General features: G+C 36.3%; 1 protein-coding gene across 2 annotated transcripts; it reads right to left on the bottom strand.

Annotated features, from left to right (window-relative positions):
- Positions 1-104: 104 nt before the first annotated feature.
- Positions 105-27,122, bottom strand: vps9d1 (VPS9 domain containing 1). Of its 2 annotated transcripts, XM_007250516.4 has the most exons (16): positions 26,934-27,122; positions 26,099-26,171; positions 25,425-25,607; positions 24,906-25,077; positions 22,487-22,598; positions 16,503-16,565; positions 15,621-15,673; positions 15,134-15,221; positions 14,944-15,029; positions 14,294-14,799; positions 12,501-12,630; positions 11,742-11,947; positions 11,249-11,333; positions 5,928-6,032; positions 4,079-4,195; positions 105-2,316 (listed from the first exon to the last, which is right to left on the bottom strand). In XM_007250516.4, exons 1-15 carry the CDS (start codon positions 27,030-27,032, stop codon positions 4,084-4,086), a joined length of 2,073 nt encoding a protein of 690 aa, XP_007250578.3. In that variant the 5' UTR covers positions 27,033-27,122; the 3' UTR covers positions 105-2,316; positions 4,079-4,083. The 2 variants fall into 2 exon arrangements, with proteins under 2 accessions (XP_007250578.3, XP_049339481.1); XM_049483524.1 differs by lacking the exon at positions 5,928-6,032.
- Positions 27,123-27,124: the final 2 nt, after the last annotated feature.

Raw genomic sequence — 27,124 nt, 5'->3', positions numbered from 1 at the left:
ATTGTACAATCAATCAGTCCAACACTCCACATTAACGATAATTGATTTAGTATGGAATGTCATAGAAAATAAACTCCTGTTAACAAACAACAGTTCAAGTTAAATGTTATTTAATATCTTTATTATTAGAAAATCCAACACACGCTCTCACTCATCCTCACATTAAAAAGGTCATCAGTAGCAATAAAGCAAACATTCATGCAACATTCCAGACAGCAGCCTCTGTAGTGGTCTAGACGAAATACAACGTCACATTAGTGGATACATAAATAGATACATATTTATATATTTATATACACATACATAGTTCTACAGTATTTTTCTCAATCACTTATTATTGATAGCATTGCCGATGGTACACTAATATTAACATTTCTTTAACATTGAGATTTTTTTCTCCAGCCCATATATTTTTCTATTTAATCTATTTCCTTTCATAAATTAAGAGTAAAACTATATAAACATATTTAAACATCAAATTGCACTGTTATTGTGAGTAAAACCATATAAACATATTTAAACATTAATCTGCACTTAAAAAAAAAAAAAAAAAAAAAAAAACATCTTGAACATATCAGGAAAAAGTGTTATGGTGTCGCCCTTGGGCCAATTAATATTCTCAACCTCTCTGGAGCCTGAATAGCTTTTAACGCTCTTTTTTGTGACTGGCAATGCTGCTTTGCTAAATTTTACATTTTTGAAATAGTAAACAATATTATTAGAAGGTTTGCTTTCATCAAGAATTATGTTTGTAAAAAAGATTGTTGAGTGTGAAGAGCCTTTTACGTTAAGTCAAGCACACACCTCCATTATGAACATGGTTCTTTATGGAAATTCTCTTTATGAATGTTGTTCTACGACACCATTGCCTAAACGTACATTTGGAGCACCTTCAAATATTTTTTTAAAAATGCATAATACAGGTAACGTTCTAAACTGCTTGTTGAACTCATAGATTTCAGTTTAGGATGAAGCATAGGCTGGCACCAATAAGCCTGTCAGGATAATTCAATTATCAACCTTTTGTACAGTAATTTTAAGAAGCGTGCCAATAAAGAAAATAAGAGTCAGTACGTTGATTTAAACTTAGAAGGTTTAATTTTTTTCCCCCAATTGCACATTCTGAATATTCTCAACTATGAACAGTTCATTACTATCTATAATGGTGCAGCTGCCTTACTGTATTATTTTCTAATCATTATATATTACTGGCATAAAATTGTCTTGTACTGTACAATACTGTTTATCACAATTATTTCTGGAACAAGAGATCATCCACACAAAAATAGTTATCATGACAGGCCTAGGCACAAACACACACTTCTCTTGTTCCAACCATCAAGTCTTTCTTCAACCTATGCTTAAGAATGCATTATTGGCTTTAATGAGTCATCAAATCAAATTGTGAGAATGAAAGAAAAAATTGAAGGAGCTCCTTTAGGATCAGATTACTCAATCTTGTAAAAAAGTTTAACAGGGGTTTCCTGAAGTTAGTCCTGGAAACCACACACTCTAGGCATATCTCGTAATTAAGCGTTAACAATGCTCATTAAGTTCTGGCTCAGGTACAAGGAAGTAGGGCAAAGTGAAAACACAAAACAAAGTGCAAAATATGACTTTGGGAAAAAATGTAGTAGAAACAATTATGTAACAATAAAGTCCCAGTCTGTTCTTTGTTCTCTCCATCGCAATACCCATAGTAGATGGTGTTACAGTCTTTAAAGTATATAAGTACATAAAATTGCTGAAAATGATTTTTTAAAATTAAACCTTACTCTCTCTTTGCTCATAATTTATTGACACACTACTCTGCTGCAAATATATTATCCTTCCTGAGAACACATCTAAATGAACCTAGTTTATTTTAAAATGGCATGTATGCAGTGCTTTTGCCCTCCATTCACTCACAGTAAAACATTCAGGACAATGGCATTATAAAGAAATAAAAAAAAAGAGGGGGAACCGAATAAAAATTAGGCACGCCATTTGATTTCACTCCATGTCTCCATTAAATGCGACAACCGCCCTGACCAATTCCCTCATAACATCGATTTCATTCCACTCCACTAACCCGAGCAGTCTTTTTTGCAGTGGTTTGGGACCGAGCTCTCCAACGCAGCAGGACCCGGAGCTCACCAGGCTATGACGGTTTTGGGCCCAGTCAGCTCCAGGGTCACTCTGTGCAACCTCCTCCACAGTCCCAGCTCAACACAAGATGGATGGGCATGCTTTTACAGAACTCTGAAGTAGGTAGTTCCTTGGGCTGAAAGACCAGTAGAGGAGAATGTAGTCTGAAGAACATGCATCTCCATACCACTGTTAAAAAAAAAAACAAAAAAAAAAAAAAAAAAACAGACCAGTCATACAGACAGCTTAAACAGACAATACTTAATCTCACTTAAACTTCACAGAAAGCATTACAAAAAATAAACCTCTATATAAATCCTCATATTTTGCTGTTTTTCATATTGTTTGCCATACTCTGGCAGTTGTAATTTACCTTTTACTAAGATTACATGAAAATTGGACCAAACAAAAACATATTTTTGTAGAAAGTAACTTTAAAAAAGGAGACTGAAGTAAGTTTTCCAACTAAGCTTACACAAGACATGACTAGTTTAATTAAATTAATACATTAATATGAAAATAATTAAATAAGACCTAATAAATAAATAAACAAAAAGTAAAGTCTCATCTATAATTTGTACTAAACTCCATTTATTAACAAACAAAAATAAGCCAAGAACAACTAAGAAGAAAAATGGAGACCACATCTACTTGAAATACATTTATATATATATATATATAAAAAAAAAATATATATATATATATATATATATAAAATAAACAGACTTAAATAGACTTTCACCACTCAAAATTGTGTGCAGGTCTATATTTTGGTTCTTCACCCTTACACCCTCACAAACCCTAAAATAAAACCTTGTGGGACACCAAAAAGACCCCATTTATACCTGGATTATATCTTGATTAAGGACAAGCCTCATAAAAAAAAGACATGTAATCGCACCCAAGACTCATAAGTCACTCCAGAAGGTGGTGTAAAACATCCAATTATGTAATTTTGTATAAATGTGGCTTAAGTGATAAAATAATATTAAGCTATTACCCAATAATAAAATAAATAAAAAAAAAGAAAATGGAGAATAAAACAAACAAACAAAACCCCTAAACTGGCGGCCAATCAAGAACCAGGCCTACAGTCCTACAGTCCTTTCCACAGCAACAGGAAAAGTGGACCATTCAATGTGAGCAGCTCTGTGAGCGAGATGGATAGAGACACTCTGGCTAAACAGTTAGTGTAGGAGAAATGTGGACCAGAGGAGTGTGTCTCACCAGTGGGTATGAAAGTATAAATGACAGCTCTACAGATAGCACTCACTGCAAAGTTAAATGTTTGGATAAAATGGGATAATTGTGTCACAGAGAGTTTTGATAAGGCGGGATGATGGTGTCGGGTAGAATTAGGAGTTCTATACTTTGTTACGATCCCAAGGGAGCCACCATATGACTCCATCCTCTCTGTCTGACCAAAGAGCCCTTTTGTGCTTCTTTTGTCTGAAATGAAATGTCTTTTGAAAGTTGTAAAACTACATGATTAAACTGACAAACAGATGACGTGCTAATGAGAGTACAACAATAAAATGTTAATTCACAGGCATTTACACTTACTAAAACTCTTAATATTTAACATTTCAAGGGACTCCTTGTTTAACTAAAATGAGAATTGCTTTTCTGTTTTAAACACCTAAAACAATTCCTTCAGTAACATATTGTGAAGGTCAAAAGAACTCTGCTCAACAATGGCATTTGGGTGTTTTTTTTGATGATGAGCTGTTAGATAGTCAGCCAGCTAACACTGTAGGCCGCAGAATATCCTCCTGCAGTTACATACTTGGCTTAAAGTTTTCAAATGATCATTACAAGAAAAAAGCATAAATTAGAGAATGACAGAATGAATATAAAAGCGGAAAAATTACACAAAATACGCAAAACTAACAAAATACAGTTTGACCATTGTAAAGAAGCATTGGTGATGTAGCAAGGGCACTGATCTTACCCCCCTCAGGTGAGTTTGGCAGCCTGCTGCAAACCTCCACCCAAGTGAAGTGACTCCACATACGTCAGTGCGCTCTGCATTGAGGTTAGGCAGTACCCCTCCTCTCCAATTAGATACCTGCGAACACAAATACACTCTTTAAAGCTGAATCTCTTAATCATACTAAAAAAGCAGAACATATATAGCTTTAGGTACTGTTAAATGAGTTAAGCATATACCTGAGGACTGTGTAAAAATGTAAAAGTGCATGTAACAATAAAAGAACTCATGAACTACAGACTGCTAAGACTCTAGCGTACGCTTACACTTCAGGGAGTGAGCGGGGGTTACGAGTGAGAGGCAGAAGGGGTGGTAATCAAACAAGCAATTTACCTGGACATGAATGTGTCAATATTACACTCATTCAAAAGAACATGTGTGAACTGTAAAAATCATTACAGCTTAAGTAATTAGGAGACACCACATGGGTAGCTCTCCTGTAGCATGCAGCACGCTCCGAGAAGTTCCAGCTGCTTTATCCTCAGCCCTTTTCCAAACCACAGAGTTACATAAACATCTAGAGGGATTTTATTTGTATTTTTATAGAGGGGAAAAATCCAGACCAGAATATCCCGACATTCCTCCATCACTGCCAATCTAACCAGCCTGTAAAAAAGGGTGGTTTTAACACAGATAAACAGAACTCTAGGCTGTGGTTTCAGTAGACACGCAACAGCACCGTGGCACCCGACATGAGGGGTGAGGTGAAAGATGCATGTACAAGAGCAGCAGAAAAAAAAAATAATAATAACAAAAGGTTAAGACCTATTTCAGTCAGTGACCAAGTATTCATTTCATTCTACCGTCACTTTTGTCACTAAATACAAGATCTAGTTTTTACCGATAATAGTTTTATTTTAGAGCTTGGTAAGCAAACTACTGATGGTAGACTAGATCTATTCCTTTCCTAAAGAATAGCTCTATCTAGCTGATCTGGCAGCAAAGAGTTTAAGATCAAGCAATATCAGGTAAAGTGAACGGTAAAGGAAGGTTTAGAGAACATTCTGCTGGTTGCAGCACAAGAATAACATGCAAGTGAAGGGAATCTGGAGGTCTTGTTTGCTTATACTAAGCAAAAACTAGTTACATAAAAAGGACACCAATAAACGCCATTAAATGAAAATAAATTTAAACTGACAAAGAACCTATGTAGTCTTGACCATTAAAAAAAAATCACATTAAACAAAAAACAACAAAAAAAGTGCAGATTAAATTTTAGAACTGTAAATTTCGGACGAATCACAAACATCCCATCTTGAACAACACAGTCTAAAGCAATTTAAGTAGTATTTTCACTACATATACTTAATTAAATAGTAGAGAAGAGAGTAAAAGTATGCTTCTTTAAAGCACATTCTTTAAGGAAATCATAATTATTTTGCTAGTCCTGCAGTCATTAATTGACTTAGGCTTGTGATTGGTCCATAGCTACTGGTGGACCACAACCAATGAAAGAAATTTAACCCATTACCTCAGGCCCATGTAGATGGGATGCAGTCACACTACATGCGTTGGCACCATGCCACTATAGCACATTATATAGTACTTTCATGTTAGTATAAGTATTAAATTAAATTAAAATCATTGCTGGATGCATGTACATTCCATCATTTCATGCTGTAAAACATTGTTCTCTTTTACAAATGTAAATGCCACTAGAGCCACTTGGAGTTCATAATGTACTACATAATACAGTTATATTCATTAATAATTAGCCTCCCTATTGGTAAATATACTCTTGTTAAACTCGCAAGAGCAGCAGAACACAGGCTAAGGAAAGGTTTGTGGGTGCTACATATCAGAGACCCACCCCTCATGGATGAACTCTTCCAGCGCAGCACACTCAGAGACCAGCTGAGGCTGCTCACTACGGAGGGCCACGTAGGAGAGGATGGGCAACAGGTCATCAGCTCCACTGTGAGAAACAGGAAAAAAAAGAGCAATCAGATAAGTCTTTCCACAGATTTTTTTTTTCCCTCACGTCCAGAAAGGACAACACAGTTCATTTGCATTATTGAGGGTGCATTCATGCATCAGCCTTAATACCGTTTCCTCCGAGACACCAATCTTGGCAAAAAGCACAGACATTCACACGCTACTCACTCGGAGTGAGGGCTGCTTGCGTGAGAAAGCAGTTGGGTGTCCCCTTTCTTGCAGGCCCAAAGGACATTGGATATCTTTCACCGAGGTGAGGGAGCGGCGGACACCGCAACTCACTTCACAGAGTGGAGCCACGGCAAATGCCTAATAGTTCTGGACCTATTAAACTATTACCTTACAGCACTACTACAAGACAAGCAAGCTGCAAACATTCATCTACCTGTTTGGTCTTGCCAGAAGCTTTATTTAAAGAGACAGGTCGTGAACAGAATATGTACAGTAGGCAAAATAAAAAAGCATTTATTCTACAGCTGAAAAGTAGAAACACTTTCACTGTATTTCGAAAGGAAGCCAGTATTTTTAAATTTACACTCCTTATAAAAGGTGTGTGATTTGAGCCAGAGTTAGCTAAAACATGGAATGTGGCTCTATAACTATATACTTGTTAGTATTATAGATGTGTGTAAAATTGGATTTACTTAGTAACCCACAATGCATTTTGAGAACAAGGCCTGGGTGATGAAATATGGTGGTAATAAAGGGTGGTCAACAATATGGAAAAAAAAAGAGTCACTGGACTCTATTGCACACTGTGTAATAGAGGTAATTACTACCTCACTGGTCTTTTTTGCACACTTTTTGCACACTGCATAATTTGCACACTGTCTTGTTATTTATTATTCTTTGTCTGTATTGTGTTGTATTGTCTGTCTGCACTTTTGTACTGTTGCACTATTGTTCTGTCTACACTGTGTTTATGTGCACCATGGTCCCTGGAGGAACGTTGTTTCGTTTCACTGTGTACTCTGTATATAGCTGAAATGACAATAAAAACCACTTTGACTTTGACATGATTCTCTTCAGTTTGCAGTTGTAGTCAGACTGATGTAGCATTTAATTGATTTAAAATGGCGGTTCACCTAGTTGCTACGTCTATAAGCCTACTAGATGTTTTGTATTTGATCGTTACATGCATACTGAAATAATGCTGGATGAGATGGCACGAAAGTGACATAAATGTAGGATTATTCCTGAAGACCTCTGGGGCCACAGTAATACTGTACACAATGGAAGAAATTTTGAAGATGGTATGAAGAAAATGGGTAGGGCACAACCAACCCCAATTTAGACATTAATATTTTAGACATTAAATATTTTACAGATGTGAAACAAGGTCTAAAAGCAGAGTAAAACAAATCTGCAGGTAAAAAGGCAAGATATCAATAATGTCATATAAAGGCCAGGGGACGTGGTTTGGAAAAGAGAGAGAAAGAAGGAAAAAACTAAACCCAAGAGATAATTGTCAGCTCAGATAAAGAGCAATGAGGTCAAGTGACCCCCCCACTTGTCTTTGAAGACCAACAAAAAGAACAGAAAAAATAATGGAAAGCGGAAATAACCGTTGTTCCAAGGGAAACAGTAACAGTGGGTAAATGTGTGTAAGGGCGAGACAAAAAACAATAGAACAGTACAGGCAAAAGAAAGGATTAGAATTGCTGAATTGTAAATGTGCAGGCATGCATGAGCAAATTCATACTCCCCTCACAATCAAACACAAACTAAACTTAAAACAATGAACTGCATATCAACCTATGGATCAAATACCTAGGAAAAGGCCAACAGCCCGCCCTGATATCTAATACCACATCACAATTAAAGATTTTTATAAGCCAAGTTTCAAGGACCAAGCTTGAAAAGCCTCTGATTCAGTGTTTTCATTCAGTCCAAACCATGCTCATTATGGGCCACAGCCGCACACAGCTCCAGGGAATAACAAATATATGACCCAGAATTTTCTTCATCTACTGCTAAATGAAAGACTGATTCCCAGAAATTAAAAAAAGAACTGAACTTCTGAAGATCTGAACTTTTTTAAAGCTTTGATTCGTTGCACAAGAGCTGCCAGCGGCCACTATGCTCTGGAGCACTCCGAAATACACCACTGCCACTTCAGCTGCAACTATGGAGCTCCACAATGCCACGGATGTGCGTCACCAGCATCACACTGTACCACAAGCAGTGATCCGAGCAGACACGGGCACACAGACATGAACCTAATGCCCTGTAAGTAACAAAAAAAATGTCTAAAAATTTTTTTATCAGTGTGGTTTTAGATAGAAACCTGAATATTTCTGTGATGATTCTCCTCATTACATTACAATTAATTTATAGCATTTACCTGACGCTCTTATCCAGAGCGACTAACAAGGTTATTACTGTTACAGAGGTGGGCCAATGTAGTGTTAGGAGTCTTGCCCAAGGGCTCATACTGGTGTAGTGGTGTTATCCACAGCACCACATCAACCACACCTCCTCAGTTTGCAGCTGTCATCAGAATGATGCTGCAACATTTAAATTATTGGTTTAAAGTGACTGTTTAACAAGTTGGTAAACCTGTAAGCAAAACTAAAATGTTTTATTGGACTGTTGCATGCATATTGAAATAATGCTGGATGAGATGGAAGAGGAGTGACATATGTAGGACTAAGATAGAGGACTGGAACAGATAAGTGCAGTCCGAGGACTCCCAGTGTTTAGGGCAGTGATAACACTAGTTTACAAACTTCCTTCACCAAAGTGGTTTTCAATTAACAGGAAGCTCGCGTGAGCTCACACTTTTACTCTCCTCATTACAGTGGTTAGAGAGGTCCTTGAGGAAAACACAAAAATCCCACTGCGGCAGCCGAGCAGACTTTACAATCTAGATGTGATAAAACAGACCGATATATCTCCACCAACATCGAGCAGAGAGCTAAGTTCAGACAGACACCCAAACAAAAACAAACAAAGGGCAATTACATACCGTACAGAGCATTTATAGCAGCAAAAGCCTGCTTGGCACGCTTGTTAACCGTGTTACTCCAGGTAACAAACCCAGCACACGGAAAAATTTTACAGTTAATTTGTAGTATTGAGTTATTTTTTACATTAATATCATTGCAAACAGGGACCAATTTTGTTTGGCAAGCCAAATTTCCAAAGACACACACTTTCAGTGTTTTTGGTTGAATAAGTAAAACGACACAATAATTTATATGGAGCAAAATAATTTATATGACAAATTTATTTTAAGTCATATTGTAGTGTTACCTCTTATGTCAGGCTTTTTTTTAAGCCATAGTAGTGGTAGACTCTCACTGCTCCCCCCTTCTCCCCCAGTGATGTTGTGCATCAAAGATCTGCTATATACAAGCAAATTCCTTATAGGCAAATCTGTTTACTTGACCATCTTTGCAACACTGCTGGTCATCTCTGGCCATATGAGACCAGCATTATTTCAAAAACATTTTAAATCACTGATACAATTTGACTTCATTTTCATGAACAGTTCATAGAAAAAAAAAATTCTATTTCCATTTTCTAATTTGGTATGGCTACCGTATTTGCGAAGAACTCTACAGGTTGAAAAATAGTTACTACCATTCATGGAACATAAAGCCATGCAAACTTGTAACTGAATCTCACATGTAAGAAACATGTACCACAATCTTATATCTGACATTAATACCACATATACTGTCTTTGCTACGGACTACAACCACAGCACAAACACTGAACTGAGAATGTATTACACTATTTTTGTAAGAAGATTTGACTTTTTCCATGCCATAATTGTTCTTACATGCCACTTTAGATGTAGGGGCTGTATAAAAGTTACTGGAAGGAATTATGTCATTATTATTTTTATCATTGTACTGGCTGTAATAGCATTTCACTTCAGTAACACTTCTGTAAACACGCATTAAAACATTTTACATATCAGTAACTAGGACAAAGAGTCATAGCACAACAAAAACAACAACAGGCGCAACCACAACCACATCAGCAACACTTTCTTCCAGTAAATTTTAGACAGGCCCAAACACTGAAGCAGACAACCACAGTGACATCATGTGTTAGAGCTAGGCCTTTGTCAATTAAAAGATACAGCAATGGCCCACCAGCCAACCACTTAACCCGGTGACTGGGATTATATATTTTATTTACCGTATTTTACCTATTTTCATATATATGGCGCACCAGATCATAAGGCGCATTTTAAGTGACAATAGTAAGGAACAAATGTGTTGCACAGTAATCTACACAGATTTATCTCCTGAAAACTGTTTATATCCATTTATTTACAGAAAGCTTAGATTTCCAATATTTTCAATACTACAGTTAGCAGCAGCGCTAGCCATGGTTAACAACAGCGCTAAGCTTAGTAAATGCAAAAGCGCTACACTAAGGAACCCTGAGTGTTCCGGTAAGCCAGAGCGCTATCAGCTTGCAGTTCGTCCCACATAGCTTGTTTTAACACAGTAAACATGCAGACTACAGTCCAATATACTCCCCTCTGAATGGCGAAAAGAGGTAGCACTGCAGTTAGCGGCTAATGCTAATTCTGGTCCAGCCTCAGTGCTGGAGAAAAACTTCACTGAAACTCCCTTATAACACAGTCCTTCAGTGGAGTGGCTTTATTGCTCCTTACAACCTGACTGATAGAATACACACATAGGATGCACCGGTTTATAAGCTGCACTGTCGATTTTTTAAAAATTAAAGGATTTTAAGCATGCCTTACAGTGCGAAATATAGTGTGGAATATTTTTATATTTTTAGACCATTTTATGCCACTTGGTAAACAGAATCTCTCACACACGAAATTCACAGCAATATCATACATAATCTGATTCTCTCTTCTCTCCTATCAGTTAACAGGCTAATTCTAAGACCACTCTTGCAGCACTGTCTCACTTTCGCCTGGCGCCATATCAAGACCCTAGCGTATTCCAGACAGGGCGACCCACTTAGTGGGCTGGCCAGCTTTAAGCGTCCCGCTGGGGTCTGAGGGCCAAGGCGGGCTTCCCGCTGAGCGTTGGCCTTCATGAGGTCTGATGAGGTCTGACAGAGGGCTAGGGGGACAAGCAGGAGGTCACCCTTAATCTCAAACTTCCACACCAAGTAACTTAAATCCATGTGCTTTTTTAACTGCAACCCAAAGACAAAGATGAGCGTTTTTTATTGTGCCAGTGTGCCAAGAAGACTTACATGGCTGCAGTTTTGGGTGACTGATCGTTCCCTTGAAGGAGCCGGTAGTGCTCTGCACAGGCACAGATGAGCCTTAATGTTCTCACTACAAAAAAAAACAAGGGTTTTACACAATTATTCACTAAATCAGCCCTGCACTATAACCAAACCATCCAGCAAACCTAGAAGATGATCCAAATGGGCTAAATACAGTGTTTCTCAGTCCTGGACTTGGAGGGAGGAAACTAGAATCCCCAGAGGAAACCCACACAGTGATGGGGAGACCATGGACCACCCAGATTGAGACTTGAACCTGGGACCCCAGTGCTACAAGGTACAGATGCAATCATGCTGTTTTTGCCTTCACTTCTCCAAACACCTTTATCCATTTAGCTTATTAGCATGTCCTTTTAGAATTGTAGTGGGCATGTTAAAACATTGAATCCTCTAAAATGACCAAGACTGAGAAACGCTTTCTTAGGGCAAATGTATTACTTGTTCTACCAGATCTTACCAATGCATTCCAGTTTTCTTTGTGGACAGTAGTCTCTACATAGCAATTTTAGTTCCTGCACTGCTGACTCGTAGGGGTAGGAACCATGAAGGAGAGCAGAGTCTTTAGGGTACAGTTTGGCTGCAACACCAACATCACCAGGTGATGCATTATGGTAAAGCTGAACGCTGTGCTCAAAAGCCAGCTCTCTCTCTCTGTGCACTCTCCTAAACAGAAGAGAAAGATGGGAAGGGGTTACATATACTTTCAATCAAAAAAGTGCATGTAAGGCTAAATAGAAGCCTAGTGATAAATGTATTAAAATGCCTGCTTATTTGTAGTTCATTCTAAAATAAAATGTTAAAATTATTTTATCTACCAATACAGATATGCAGTGTCTGTGTATGTACTTCTAGGATAAGGGTGACATCTGCTGTCTACACTCGGGAAGACACTTCAGCTTTAGACTCAGATAAACTGTTAACAACTGTGTAATTGTTTTTTTTTAAGTAATATTTCATTTTATATGCCAAATTTATGTCCTTTATTCAGTTCCATTACGGTGTTCAGTTAATTGACTATTATACATAACATCTGGCAGTTTGCTGTGAATCATGGATGCTGTTTTTCAGTCTTTTGGAGTACACCTAACTTGCACTGCTTATTCATTTTATTGCTATGTGCACCTTGACAATAATTATGACCTGAACGCAGTAAAAAAAATCCAGTCTATATACAGAAAGTGTTGAGGTTTAGTATCCCTTACAAAATATGTAATACCTAAATAGTGCCAGAAGAGGGCTCCAGATTGGCGTAAAGAAGACCTCCTCTATGCAGGCCACACAATGGTCTTTAGAACTTGCAGTGTTGAGACATTCAAAGGACAACAGGCACAGAGATAACAGACGATCTAAAACATAATGAAAAGGAGGGAATTAATTAGTATATTCAATATATTTTGAAATAGTCGTTAGATGTTTAGAATAGTTAGATGTTTTTTACATTAATTCAGAAACAGATGCAGAAGAAATTAAAATTAAAGAGAAATGCAAAGACTGAGTGTGAGGAGCAGTAGGGGTGTAAAATATGAGGTTTCTATATGAACATCACTTTATTAAAACTGTAGAGGACATCCAAGAACAAACCAGCAATCACAATGTAGAGTTAAAACTACATAAGACTACTACTGAATGTTAATACAGTAAGCAATTCACTGACACTACCTGGCAGAAATCTTTTGCTGGTGCATGGTGTCAAACCTTAGAAAAACTAAGTATAATATCATATTATGTATGCAAATTTGAGTGTGCACTTGGCCAAATGGCAAATGGTTTCAAAGTTGGAAAGGATTTTTTTTTAATTGAAATGCAGTTGCCATCTCATTATGCAAGAACACAAACTGACAGTGGAGCAGTGTGCCACATCTACTGACAGAGCCAACTTTTTTCTGCTAGTTGTTAGTTAGTTAGCACGTTATATGGTGACCTTTAAATTGCTTTTCAGTATACAGAAAGCGTACAGATGATTTTTTCCCTGAATTTGTCCTTATTTTGTCAATATTCTCAACTGTAGAAAATTGAGGCTGAAAATGCATTGCATTCCATTGTCTTTCCCTTCTTTCTGGGCATCGATTACTATTATTTTCAGATCCTAAGACGGTTGCTTAAACGTGCCAATGAGCCTCATTTATCAAGCATCTAAGATCAACTTTTATCAGCTTTCTAATCGATTTCAGTAAACACTAACTGACCCTGGATCAGCATTTTTGCTTCGAGAAGTTGGGCCAATATTTTGTGAGTCAGTGAATTTATAAAGCTTGCAAAATTGATTCAACAGAGAACTTCTAAAGCAGCATGCATGTCTAAGAACTTGGTGTATCCCTAATTAGGTTAGGTATATGAGTATTTTTGATTAAATTGAAAACTAGTGATGGGACGATCCACTTTTTTCAGCTTTACACTTGCCGATATAAAACTGCCGATACCGATTCAATTACAGATAAAAGGGCTCTTTTAGTTTATTATTTGTACTATTATTAAGGTTACATAATGAGGCTGAAACAGACCACACAGCTCTTTGAAGAGTATACACAAATGCATTTAATGTAAATGTGTTCCAAAGTCATTTTTGAACACATTTTATATAAAAACACAATAGTTTTCTTCCAAATTAAATATAATTTTTTTTATTAAATAAAAAAAGGTTAAATATTTAATATGTTAAATATTAAATACAGGGCTCTAGACTAATTCTTTGCACTGGTTGCGCAAGAGACTTTTATTTTGACACGTAGCAAAGCTCGTAGCTGCTAACCGGCGACGCTAAGGGTATTTCCGAGCTGAATTAATCACAGTTTTTTAATAACAGATTGATTTCTTAGTGCTGGTTAGAGTGGGTAGGATCTGTGGTTTGATATTCGATGTGAATTATGGCTGTTGTTAACTTGAGATAGTTATTATTATCTTCACAATGCCAGAATGCAGCTGCCGGCCCAATGCTAGTTAAGCTTAGAGACTGCAGATGTTAATGTAGATGGCTAACAGCTAACTCTGGTCTTAAGAGTGCTTACTCACCTATAGAATTATGAATATCTTTGACTATTGCTTTAAGGTGTTCCTTGAGAGCTCGTTCCTCGAGGTCCTGAATGTGACAGTCCAAGTCCCCATAGGTTGAGTCACAGGTCACGTCTGAGAGTGTTTCATCAGCACCGAGTCCTGGAGTCCAGTCCAGCTGAGTCAGAAACTGCTCCAGATCCTCAAAAGAGTTTTCTCGATCAGGAGGGGCAGGAGTTGGGGGCTCCTCTGATTCCAACTCGGGTTCTGTGTCAGTGGCATTGAGGTCGTGAAGCAGTGAGAGTGAGATGGATGCATCAGACACACTGTGGACCAGGCCAGATTTTTGCCGTCCCTTAGGGCTGTCTGAGAAAAGCAGGCTCTGGGCACTGCGGGAGGGTTTTAAGGACATAGAGTGACCAGGCACTGGGCTGAGGGGTGCATACTGGCTGACTATGGGATACAGCCTGTTGTACACTTGATACTGGAGCTTTTTCAGCAACTTCATAACTGGATGATCAGGACAGCTGGAGAACAGGGACAAAATATTGAAACTAATCTGCAGCAGAACTATTTGTAGAAACTTTAATTTTAAGAGTGTACTGAATTATTAACTGACTCTTTTGTCTTACTAATCAAATATTATAAAGAATACTGCCGTTTTCTCATACCTCAGGAGATAGGTGACAAGGCCTGAAACCAACGTTGGATCGTTTGGGTTCTTTTTCAGGTTAGTTTTCCAAATTTTAGGCCAATCCTTAAGAATAAAATATAAAAAAGCTTTCAGTACTGTAACGTATTACCATTATCAGGCTAATCTTGATACAAAATTATATTAGAATCATAATCACACAAACTCACGTGATCTTGGTCATATTCCAGTATATTAGCATAGAGAACCCTTTGCTCTTGTTCCTCAGGGGTTATAGTTCCAGTAGATGAAAACCTCCTGTAACAAAACATGAAGATCTGCAATTAGCCATGTTTGTTTTTCAATCTCATTCCAGGAAAGACAAACAATTACAACGGTCCTGTTATGTATTTAAAATAAGAATCATACTGATGACATATGAATGCAGAGGACTACACGATCACTAATATACAATTCAATTGCAAAATATAGAGCAACAGTAAGATAGGTGATATATTGCACTTGTTTAAATGAAATAAAAATAAACTGTCATAATATTAGAAATACACTATAATGTATAAAATCTGAATAAAAGAAAAAATAACTTTTAATTAAATTAAAACAGTGGACAACACTGCTATCTAGCTGCAGGTGCCACCAATCTTTATTCACTTCTAAAATTCCTGAAATTACTACATAATTACATAATTTCCTCACCTGTTTGCTTGTTCTTGCAGTCGGAGTCTCCTCTCTTCCATCTTTCTTTGGAGCTTCAAGCATTTAGGAACACATCTAACAGTTGACAGACTTGTTTTAACATAAAATGAGACAAAAGAACTTTCTTATGTCCTTTGTTCAATATATCAGTCAGAGTTAATAAAATCTTTTAAATTACATGGGTTCTAAAACTGGCTACCACAAAGCAATTTTGTGATAAAAAATTGACACAAATAAAAACAAAGAAATTACTTAGGTCATCATGGCAAGCAATTTGACACTTTTCCAACAAAGTTTTAACTATTTAAGTAACGTCTCATATTTTATATTTTACATATAAAATGTATGATCTGGGCAAAAAAAAGTTTCATCCTCCCTTATAAAGGGAAACTGCCAAATATAATTTTCTTACAAAGCACCTAAGCTCACATTCAGTTGATGGCTAAAAAGAGCAGGATTATGCACTTCTCTGGTTATATAAGGCAATGTTGAAAACTCAAGTCAACATATCTGAGCTGTTGCACAGAAGGTCAAGCAGATGTTTGTATGTGCTTTTGAATAAGGGACTGTTAAGAGCTTTGAAAATGGACTGAAGAATCATAGACTTTCCACTATATGATTTTGAATGCATATGTATATTTATGGACTTTATTTGGATATGAACATGCAATGAGAATATTTGTCTCATTGAGAATGAGAATAACAGCCAATTCTATTTCACCTCTGCAAAAGTTACACTGTGTGACTGAGACACCGAAAAAATATATGCCAACATATTTGACTCCAAAATTTGTAGTTTGAATTAAAGTTTGTTTATGCACTCATGCATTAGGAAAGGATAAAACACACATGCTTAAAATAAAGAAACAACAGAAAGGATACAGCATCTTGTCTGGCTCTGGCAATGATTAGGTTCTCCATCATCTGTCTCTGCAGAGAGAGGGTCTGAATGGTGTGGAAAAAAAAGATAAATTAGACATACAGAGCTTAAGCAACATACATCAAACATTATCTAAAAATGTGCCCATGAATATTAGGGCATATCAAAACTGAGGCAAACACCTTTTTTAATGTGTTCCAACACCCACATAGTAAATTTAAAGTACTGGTTTAATCACTTACGTTTCAACAGCTTTAGCTAAAAATAATATACTTAATTAAAGAAGGCTAATACTCAGCGACTCTTTGAACCTTTAAAACAGCTTGGGCTTTTTTTTGTAATTTAGATGGATCTTTGGTTTTTGCTTTTTATAATTTATTTTTTGTAGCACTGTTCGATGTTGAGCATATAAATAAAGCAATATAAATAAGTAAAAAAAATATATTATTTTGAATGATTTTCCAATAGTAATCTTTTGACACTTAATCTAAATCTAAATATTTATGCATTAACCAGCTAATTTACCCATTGTTTACTTTCACCACAGTCTCCTCTTAATCAGTGCAGGCAGAAGATCAATACCGCTACTATTTAGAGCAGGAGGGGACAAAGTAGCTCGTGTGAGAAAAGCCTTATAATGTGTAAAATCACACTTTACAGTGTGACAAGACAGAGAAAAAAAAAACAGAAAAAAAAACAAATTAAAAACCTACTGTTCATGTGAGAAACTTTTATCAAGAAAAAAAGTCCGTTTATGAGTCTGTCAGACATTACTGATATGATTTATTCATTAACCTAAATTCAACTTAAGTAATATCAACCTAGTCCATTCATTCATGTTTTTTTCTGGTCTTACAGCAAGTCTTCCTGACCAAAATAAAGGTTGGTTAACCAGTATGATGCAATTTATTGATCAGCATGTCAATCAAGAACACCACATTTGCTATCCACTGGCTGGGTGCAACTGGAGTCAGTGTCTACTAAAGTCTGATTTACACATTATTACATCAAACCAAACGGGTGCCATCACACAGATTAGTAGCTATATACGTAGGAGCTAGCAGATAACTACTAAATATATCTCTACCTAGCCATGAACAGGAGTAAGCAGTAACTAAATCAATGGAAAACAATTCATGGCTTATTATGGGATAAACACTTTCTCCATCAGGTGAGGAGAGACAGGCTAATGATAACACAAGACAGCGCAAACATTCTCTCACTCACACACACAAACACACACTCACACTATCATGACCTAACAGGTCCACCACCTTAACCTTTTCAGACCTGAATTATCTCAAGTGACGGAAAACAAAACAATTAATGAAAAACGCTGATTTCTGTCTGTAATGCACAGAAAAGGAGACTAATATTTACTATAAAATATTTTTTTTTATTGCATTGGAAGCCCTAGTGTAATATTTTATATTTTGTGCTGACCTTTTTATTTCATAAACCATCCCTAAACATTAAGAAAAAAAGATTAAAACGTGTTCTAAATCACACTAAATTAGTAAAAAAAAAAAAGAAATAGTTGTTACTTTCCCTCAAAGGCTCTATCTAGTACTTCAGTTTTTCCAGTGTTTTTGCAGTGAATGGCACCAAGCTACTTTCATTACTTTATAAACTTGGTCATTGACTGGTTCATGGTCTATTCTGATGTTCTGATGGAAAACAGCTCCCAAAAGGTGTTATGCGCAACAATCATTTAAAAATAATTATATAAAGAAAATATAGAATAATTATTATTATTATTATTAGTAGTAGTATTATCATTATTATATATATATATATATATATATATATATATATATATATATATATATATATATATATATATATATATATATATATATATGTATATATATATATACATATATATATATATTTATATACACACACACACACATATATATATATACATATATGTCCGTTGTAATGAATGCAGGGTCTGAAAGGGTTAAACTAGAATACCCAGCTTTAGGTGTATCTTGGTTATGTTGTTTCTGCTGGTAGTAGGGGTGGGCGGATTGATTTAAAATATCGATAGTATCGATACTAACGTTGGTATTGGGTATTAGTGATACTTGTATGATGAAATTGATACTTAAGTTTCAGCCTCCCGATTGCAAATGCAGATTACAACCCAAAAGTTTTCTATAAACATTTCTTAGATACTTAATAAAAAAAAAGCATTTGCCTGAAAACTTTGTCCTGTGTTTTATTATCATCATAAACATGATAAACATAATTAAAGGAATCAAATTAAAGGATAATTAAAGGAAAATTTACAAAATAATTAAATAATCATGAAAGTGATTTAGGTTTTCATTCAAATTTGTATATTGATGATGCATTCACTTAATAGATTATGATAAATTGCTCTCCCATACAGAAAAGTAGATGGTAGTAGTAAAATGTATCAGTATTGGTATCGGTATTGACAATACTGGCCCTGTATTTAGTTGGTATTGGATCAATACCAAATTTTGAAGTATCGTACAGCCCTAGCTGGTAGAACAGATAGGCTAATTCATAGGTTCGCGGTTTGCCGCCAAATGGGGCTTTTTTTGAACGTTCAGGGGTGGCAGGTGGTGTTTTATGGGCTACGTTTAAAAATTACCGCGGCCGCCAAAAAAAACACAAAAAAAATGTGTGTTGCCTTGAAGGTTACTCAACACGGTGGGCAAACGTGTACAAATCGACACTAAAATCAATCTTCCTTGTAACCAGAAATCACAAGACGACACCAAAAATGTTAAAATAGGAGAGGAGAGAGTTAAGGAGGGGCAACAACAGAAAAGAGTAAGTAAAAATATATATTTTTTAATAATTATGTTACTATTAAATGTCCTTGAATGGGATATAAAACTGTTAAAAAAAAAACAAAAAAAAACAAAACACTAATGTTACAATAATATTAATGACTGTAAGGTAACTACAATAGCAATACCGATAATAAACAAAAGATAAAATATAAACAAAATATTAAGTCGTGTAAGTTACTCATAGTTGTTAAGCTTCTGAAGGGCGGGTTTTAGGTGGAGTTTGAGCTGAATTTTGTTTTTGTTGGACCTGGCAACCCTCTTTATCTAAGCCATCAAACGGAAACATTCGCTGAGCAGGAGAAGAGCTAGTTTATGTTTTTGTATGTAACGCTACGGCCAACTGTCTAAACACCTCAATGTAACTTGGTTAACCTATATTTCACACAGGTTAACTAACTTACTAACTAACTACAGAGTGAAAACACCACAGCCAAGCCAACTCAACGTCAATTTAAAGCGCAATAAATCAACAAAAATGTCTGAAATGACCACATTTTCCGCGTAACACACACACAAACAAACACATTAAACAATGTTAAAATAAATAATACCTTCAGAAACGTTTTAAGTTTTTTCCAATATGCTCGCAGGTCCAGCGGAGCGTCGCTGCGTCTCCGGAGAACTCGTGGAAACTAGTCGGTGATTTTAGAGATAAAACGATTTTATCCAAGCTGAGCTTAATTAGCCAGATTTATCCATTCCCACAAAGACAAATTAAGCGACATAGCTTACCATTCTGAACCCAGTTCCGTAGCGTTACTTAAAAACTATCGTGTAGAAATTAAAATCTTGCCTACAGAGATCTAAATGACTTCCCCCTCGCCTCAATCTCCCACTGCGCTCCTCCTTAGCTCTAAGTATATCAACTGCTAATCGATGGGAAGGAAACGGCGTCACCTGAGAAGGTTTCGGCAGCCCCCTACTCTACAGAGCCACTGTCCCAATACTCACTCAGCTCCCTACAAAGGAATTGTTTTTGAAGGCCCTATCTGTGCTGCCTAGATGCCATACTTTCATCAACGAGCAAGAGCAAAGCTGTCAGACAGTTTGGGCCTACAACAGGTGAGAACTTCATTCTATAAACTCCCATAATACAAATAAAAATATTGTTATTTAGAGCATTTATTTGCAGAAAATGAGAAATGGCTGAAATAACAAGAAAGATGCAAACCTTTAGACTTCAAATAACGCAAAGAAAACAAGTTCCTATTCATAAAGTTTTAAGAGTTCAGAAATCAATATTTGGTGGAATAATCCTGTTTTTTATCACATTTTTCATGCATCTTGACATGTTCTCCTTCACCAGTCTTAAACACTGCTTTTGGATAACTTTATGCCACTCCTGGTGCAAAAATTTAAGCAGCTCAGCTTGGTTTGATGGCTTGTAATGTGATCATCCACCTTCCTCTTGATTATATTACAGAGGTTTTCAATTTGGGAAAATCAAAGAAACTCATCATTTGTAAGTGGTCTCTTATTCTTTCCCAGAGCTGTACATCTGCTATGTTCTATAGGGTGTCGGAATGGTATCTGTTTATCCCTCTTATCCAACCATAATCAAATTCACTCTGTCCAGATGAAGAATTCATCTAGATAGTTTTTTTTTTTAAATGACAAGCAGAAATGAAATAGGAGTAATGAGTCTATGAGAAGAATTAGTTACTTGGCCACACATACACATATAACCAACTGAATATAGAATCACACATACACAGCAAGAACATTTCCAATTTTAATCTAATGAAGGCATGCTGTTTTTACGGGTATTCATCTTGGTATAGTTGCTTACTGGAAGTTCACTACACAGAAGTAACAGTCCGAAAATTCATTCAATGCATGTCTTGTCAATTATCCACCAAAACAAATCCTAACTGCAAAACTGTTACAAAACAGTCATGGCTCAATAATTACTTTGGGAGAATATGTAAGAGAGGTTAAAAATATTAAAAGCTAATACTAGGAGAACCAAAGAAAATCAACTGCAGCTATCCACATGTTGATGCAAAGGGAGAAGAGCAATGTATGGAAGTTGTTAAAATGCTACAAGCTAATACTACACTAATTTACAAAAGAAAAAAGAACCAACTGGAGGAAGCTGGAGGACTATATTATGGAGGGCTGCAGATATTAAGATAAATGCTAACCTCTCTGATAGGATATTTTTAGCTTGCTAAATGCACACTGTGTTTACTGGACACCAAAAGGACCCAAAGAGGACAGCAACATTTTCACTCAGAAGCAATTAAAAATATAAACCATTATCAAAACAAAAAATGAATATTGATCCTTCTGAGCTTGCTAATTACCAGCCAATATCAAATATCTCCTTTAGTAACATAATCTTAAAGAAATTAGTTTCACAGAAGCTGTGTACCAATCTGCAAAACAATGGTGTCTGTGTAGTGTTTTAGAACCAAACAGTACTGACACAGCACTAACTAGAGCCACAATGTTTGTCACAACTTTGTCACTTAACAGTGGCTGTATCACTATTTTTGAGCTACATGAACTAAGAGCATCCTTCAATAGCAGAGCATAGCATAGACTGCAGGATCCTCCTGAAGAGGCTACTGCTGTTATTGTACTGTATTGTCCCTTATCCCCATCTATACCTAATGCTAGTCATGGCCTAAAGGAGTACTGAGCTGTGGAGCAGTGGAACTATATTCATTGGAATAATGTTAATATATAATATTTTAAAAACGTTTGAATACCCTTGAATTTAGAAGAAACAACAAAAGAGACAATGTCCCACTACTTTTGTCCACACAATGTATATTTGCCAAATAATATTATGTACACTGTCTCAATACTCAATACTTGATACTGTTACTTCTCTGTCCATCAGACTCTCAATCACTGTGGTACTTCATTTGTATGAGCGCAAGCAAGGATTGTGAACTTACCAAAGACTTCTGGAAGATGGGAGAACTAAAATCTGCTGAGCACGCTTAATTTAAAGGCATGAAATTAAAGGTGAGGGCACATTAGTGTCAAGTGCGTTCACAACAAAAATGAAATGGCACACTTTTGGAAATATTTCAAGTGTCAGCACATTTGGAGACCTCTGGGTGAGATCAAAAGGCACTGAGAAGTGAAGGAAAACTGAAGATTTAAATAGTTTTAAAGCATTTTATTTAAAAAGATGTACTTACTAGTGAAGTTTTTTGTATGGCCTGACTGGGTGCCAGCCTTGCCAGACGTGCCTCATAATTTGCCTTCAGTTTCTGGTTCAGACGTGAAGCCTCCTCAATAGGTGTTAACTCCCTGTAAGACATTAAAATAAATACTGTATTACACATTAAAACAGGCTCTTGTTCTATCTAATTGTGATGTTGTTTAATTAAATATCTATTGTATTCTAACAGGACATCAATAGTAGGGATACACCTTATGTCTGGCACCTGAAAATATAAGTGATAATGGCACGACTGAGATAAATGGTATGACTGAAGCTGTACTGTTAAGGGAGTTAGCTAGGTAGTTAAATGTGTGATTAGAACAGCACTGTAGAAATCAATTGATGATTGGAATAGCATTGCTGAGGTAAATGCATTGCGCTTTGGGATATTAAAATATTCAGTGTCCAATAAGCATTTTTAAATGGTAATTTTGTAAACATATAGCTATGTAGCTATTTGTACATCATTATTGTAAGTCGCTTTGGACAAAAGCATCTGCCAAATGTAATGTAATGTAATGTATTTATTTCAATGGAGAAAAAAGTGGCAAATTTCCCCCTTCTCAAATCCAGGCACACAGCACTGCCATTGTAAAGCAACCCTTCAAGAATGCCAAGCACGCTGGTTGAGGAGCCTGCCATGATTTTCTTTTAAAGGAAATAAGGTCAACTGCACTCTCTGGAACTCCTGACCACTCATGAACCTGAACATCTACAGTATACCGCAATTGTACACTTTTAGAAAGTGTAGTGCTATTCTGGGAAAAACAGGATGCCAACATTGAATGACATTTGCAGACATATTGAAGCACATAATGCTCTGAAAACTTTGTTCCCATGTATTTTGTACATATCAGCCCTCACAAACCTGATAGCCATGACCAATCAATTTCTTGGGTCAATGGTCAGAGGAAATATCTGCAGCAAAGCTTAGTTCCATGTTACACACCACAAAATAAAAGAAAAAAAACAAAAAGGCAACATGCGCATGTCAATAATAGAACGTGTCTTAACTACATGCTCTTAGATATATGAGTCTTCCCTTTTTTTTTTTTATAAATGTTTTATGCAAATATGTTAACAGACAGCACACTGATCCATAAATGGACCTTATTCTTCACATGGTTACACTCTTACAAGAATCCAGACACTCTAAGAAAGATTAAATAAGGGTCAAATAAACAAACTAAAATACCCTTAAAACAAGCTAGCTAAAAAGAATAGGACATCTTGGCCTGATTTTCTGCAGAGAGCTGACTTATGAGATTTTAAATGTCAGTTTCTGTTGTTTAACATTCTGGGGTAGGCTAGAGAGATGTAAGGCTATGTAGAATTGAGCTGTGAAGTAGTACTTTGTTGGGATGAGGTGGGGTGTTGATCATCCAACATCCTGTTCTCAATAATCCTCAAATCCTCACAACCCTGTTCCAAATTATAGTAGAAAGCCTTCTCCTGCCAATAGAGACAATAAATCTAACAAAAGAATGCTTGACTTTTTTTTGCAACACCCTTGTCCAAATCATGTACAATATATCAAAATGGTTCTTTATGAAACGTTTTGTTGTGATTAGACAATGCTAGTATTATATTAGTGTAAAAACTGTGATCTTGTGAATGAACAACAATCTTGAGTACACTGCCAAAGTAACAGTAATTAATAAACTGTGTGAATGCCATCAAATGTCATGTGGCACAACCTGTAAACATGGTGGAAAATTCTCAAGTCTTGTTTGGTTTGCTGAAAAGTAGCATTAGCCTGAGGCCACCAAGTTTTAGATAAAAAAAAAAACATCTTAAAGATTCAAAGCCAAACAATCATTTGTGTACTTTAAAGTATAATTATTTTAAGAGTTAATGTATATAAATGACAAGACATTCATTCATCTAGCTCTATCCTCATGATAGAGCTCTAGTACTAATTAACCAGCCGGGTCAGGTGTGTTAAGAGTTGGGAAATCACAACAATGTGCAGACTATGGGGTTCTGAGATATGACCTTGGATTGAACCACTGCTGTAGAAGGTTCTAGACTCTATCTTAAAGTTAGGAAGTTGCTCTTTGACTGACCTTTATCTAAAGTTGCATAATGAGGGCACCCTTTCTTTAGTGCCTGAGAATGAACACACTACACTTAAAGGAAGGAGATCAATAATTCTGGCAAGATCCTTGTAGGTTTGTTTACAGAATTTCCAAAACAAAACATCGCTCTGAGAGGATTCTTAGAACTACTTTGTATGTGTGTACGGATTCAATAAAATACATCACTATCTTTAAGGATGTTATGTTGCTTATGTTGAAGTTAAACAGTTATGGATTGGTCAACAGTTCCATGTAGAGGACTCTGTACCACAAACACTGTTTTGTGGAACAGTTATGAAACTAGGAGTGACTCACCTTTTGCTGTCTTGTGACTCCACAATTTGTAGCTTCTGGAAGACCTCAGGGGGCAGGAAGGGGCATCCTGTCCCTTCACCTTCTGAGAGGACTCTGCGATGTCTAGACAGTTGGAGGAAGGAGCCTGACTTACTTTGGGCCTCTGACTCCATCGCTGATTCATTTGACAGCACTACAAAAAGGATCAGAAAATGCACTTCATTTCTGTTACATAAATGCTCCACAGTATCTACTGTGTGTAAAGTAGGGATACAACAAATACTATTTGGCAACATTACAACAGCAAAAGGGGCAAAACAGCACTTTTAGTGTTCAGTCAAATAAGTAAAAACAATTGTCTTGTAATAAAATGTAGGCTGTTTAATTCATGCAATTAGGAAACAAGTGGCAAAATTAATGAAAACTTGAGAAACCTGTTTAGTATTTAATATTGGGTAGTCGGACAAATATTACATTTTATTCTGTTTCAGTTTTTGCGCATATTTTATATTTTTATTTTTACTGGAAATAAAGGCTCACCTAATTGTGCAGGATTTGGTACAAAAAGAGGAACATTAGAGTAGGTCTGTGTGAGTGAGGACGCAGGAGGGTCAGGATCTGGTGCATCATTTCTTTTTCCTATGCAGGACTTGATCCTTTCTAAACACTGCTCAGCTAGCTTCACCATCTTCTCCACTTCCACTGCTTCCATCTCTCCTTCAGCTGCACAGGAAAGAATGACAGATTTTAGGAATTAGAAAAGACATAGAAAAAACAACATTTTAAATGTACCAACAATTAAGAGTGTCTTTGCCATATTTAGTAGTAGGTAGTGGTGATATAAAGGACTAGTTTCCCAGGCAAGGATGAAGCCTAGTCAGAAACGATATTTTCCTTACAATGGAAAAGCTTCTTTTAATATGTTGTGCAGTCCAAGATCAGGCTTAATTCCTGTCTGTAAAACTTCCCACATAAAGCAGTAAACATATTTACATAACTGTCTGAGACATAAACACATGCAAAGTTTTGTAGCAATCAGGGGTGCTTCATTATTATTTTTGTCCATGAGTGTGAAAACTATTTAACTTAATTTAAACAAATCAAATGAGCAACAACCCAATGGTTGTTTGTTATATATATATATATATATATATATATATATATATATATATATATATATATATATATATATATATATTTTTTTTTTTTTTTACCATTAAAGGCTGCATCCTGAAGTAGGGCATGTGAGATGTAGTTGACACTTCTCAAATACTCACAATATGCATCCTAAAAGAAAAAGATGAAGAAAAAAAAGACACATATTATAGACACAATATAGGCCTGGAATTTTAGGGTTTTCGCACTAAATATGTCATGAAATGTGATCTGATCTTTATTCAAATCAAAAGTACACAAATATAATATACCCAAAACAATAACACAAAAACATAAGCTAATTAGTGTCAAGTGTTAATATACCTACAGTCTTGTTAGACTTGAGATGTGGTCTAGAGCTACTTTGACTGATAAAAACTCTCAAATGCTCCACACAAGAAGTATACATGTATGTGAGCCATGCCTTGGGACTGTGGCTACTCTGCCAAGATGTGGGTGCCCAGTCAAAATGACCCCAACATAGTCTATATTGATATAAATGATACTGTGCCTTCTTATATATAATATGAAAATATATCGATAATTCTCAAAAACTCGATATATCAAAACCCTATTGAAGATCCCAGTCAGACAGTGTCACTGTCATACATCAACGATTAAATGAGTCTTATGATGTTATAGGTATAATCAAATTAACGTCCAGTCTATAGGCTAAACTAAGTTACCATAAAAACCAATGGATAAAACAGCAGCAGTGTAGTAAAGGCTAAAGTCCAGCTTTAGGAGCTGTAGTTAAGTTAGTTAGATTAATTAGTTAACGCTAGTCAGGTTATCTATTCGCTGTGGCCTCGCAGTGTTTATCTCTCTCTCAGAGAGGAGTGGCACCACTGACTGTATAACTAACGGGTCAGTGAGCAGGACTGACCGCTTTACCTTATGTCTGTTACCCGTATCCAGCTGAATGGCCACTTTAACGAGTCGCATGGCGTTCTGGAGGGGTCTCAGGCTGCTGTCATTAGCAGGAGCGGCCATTCTGCCCACTGTAGTAATTTAAACCTGCCTGAATGAAACAACATTGACTCAGCGACCAGAAAACAAACATGGAAGCGAGCAACAACAACCGG

This window comes from Astyanax mexicanus, chromosome 9 (assembly GCF_023375975.1).
Source record: "Astyanax mexicanus isolate ESR-SI-001 chromosome 9, AstMex3_surface, whole genome shotgun sequence".
NCBI classification, from domain to species: domain Eukaryota; kingdom Metazoa; phylum Chordata; class Actinopteri; order Characiformes; family Acestrorhamphidae; genus Astyanax; species Astyanax mexicanus.
The sequence above is the reverse complement of the archived record's forward strand: the minus strand, read 5'-3'. Positions and strand labels throughout refer to the sequence as shown.

Coding starts and splice junctions, on each gene's coding strand:
- vps9d1 (XM_007250516.4), bottom strand. CDS start 27,032: ATGGCCGCTCCTGCTAATGACAGCAGCCTGAGACCCCTCCAGAACGCC. Junction 26,172..26,933: donor ATACGGGTAACAGACATAAG/GTAAAGCGGTCA, acceptor TTTTTCTTTTAG/GATGCATATTGTGAGTATTT. Junction 11,948..12,500: donor CCTCTTCTGGCACTATTTAG/GTATTACATATT, acceptor TCTTCTGTTTAG/GAGAGTGCACAGAGAGAGAG.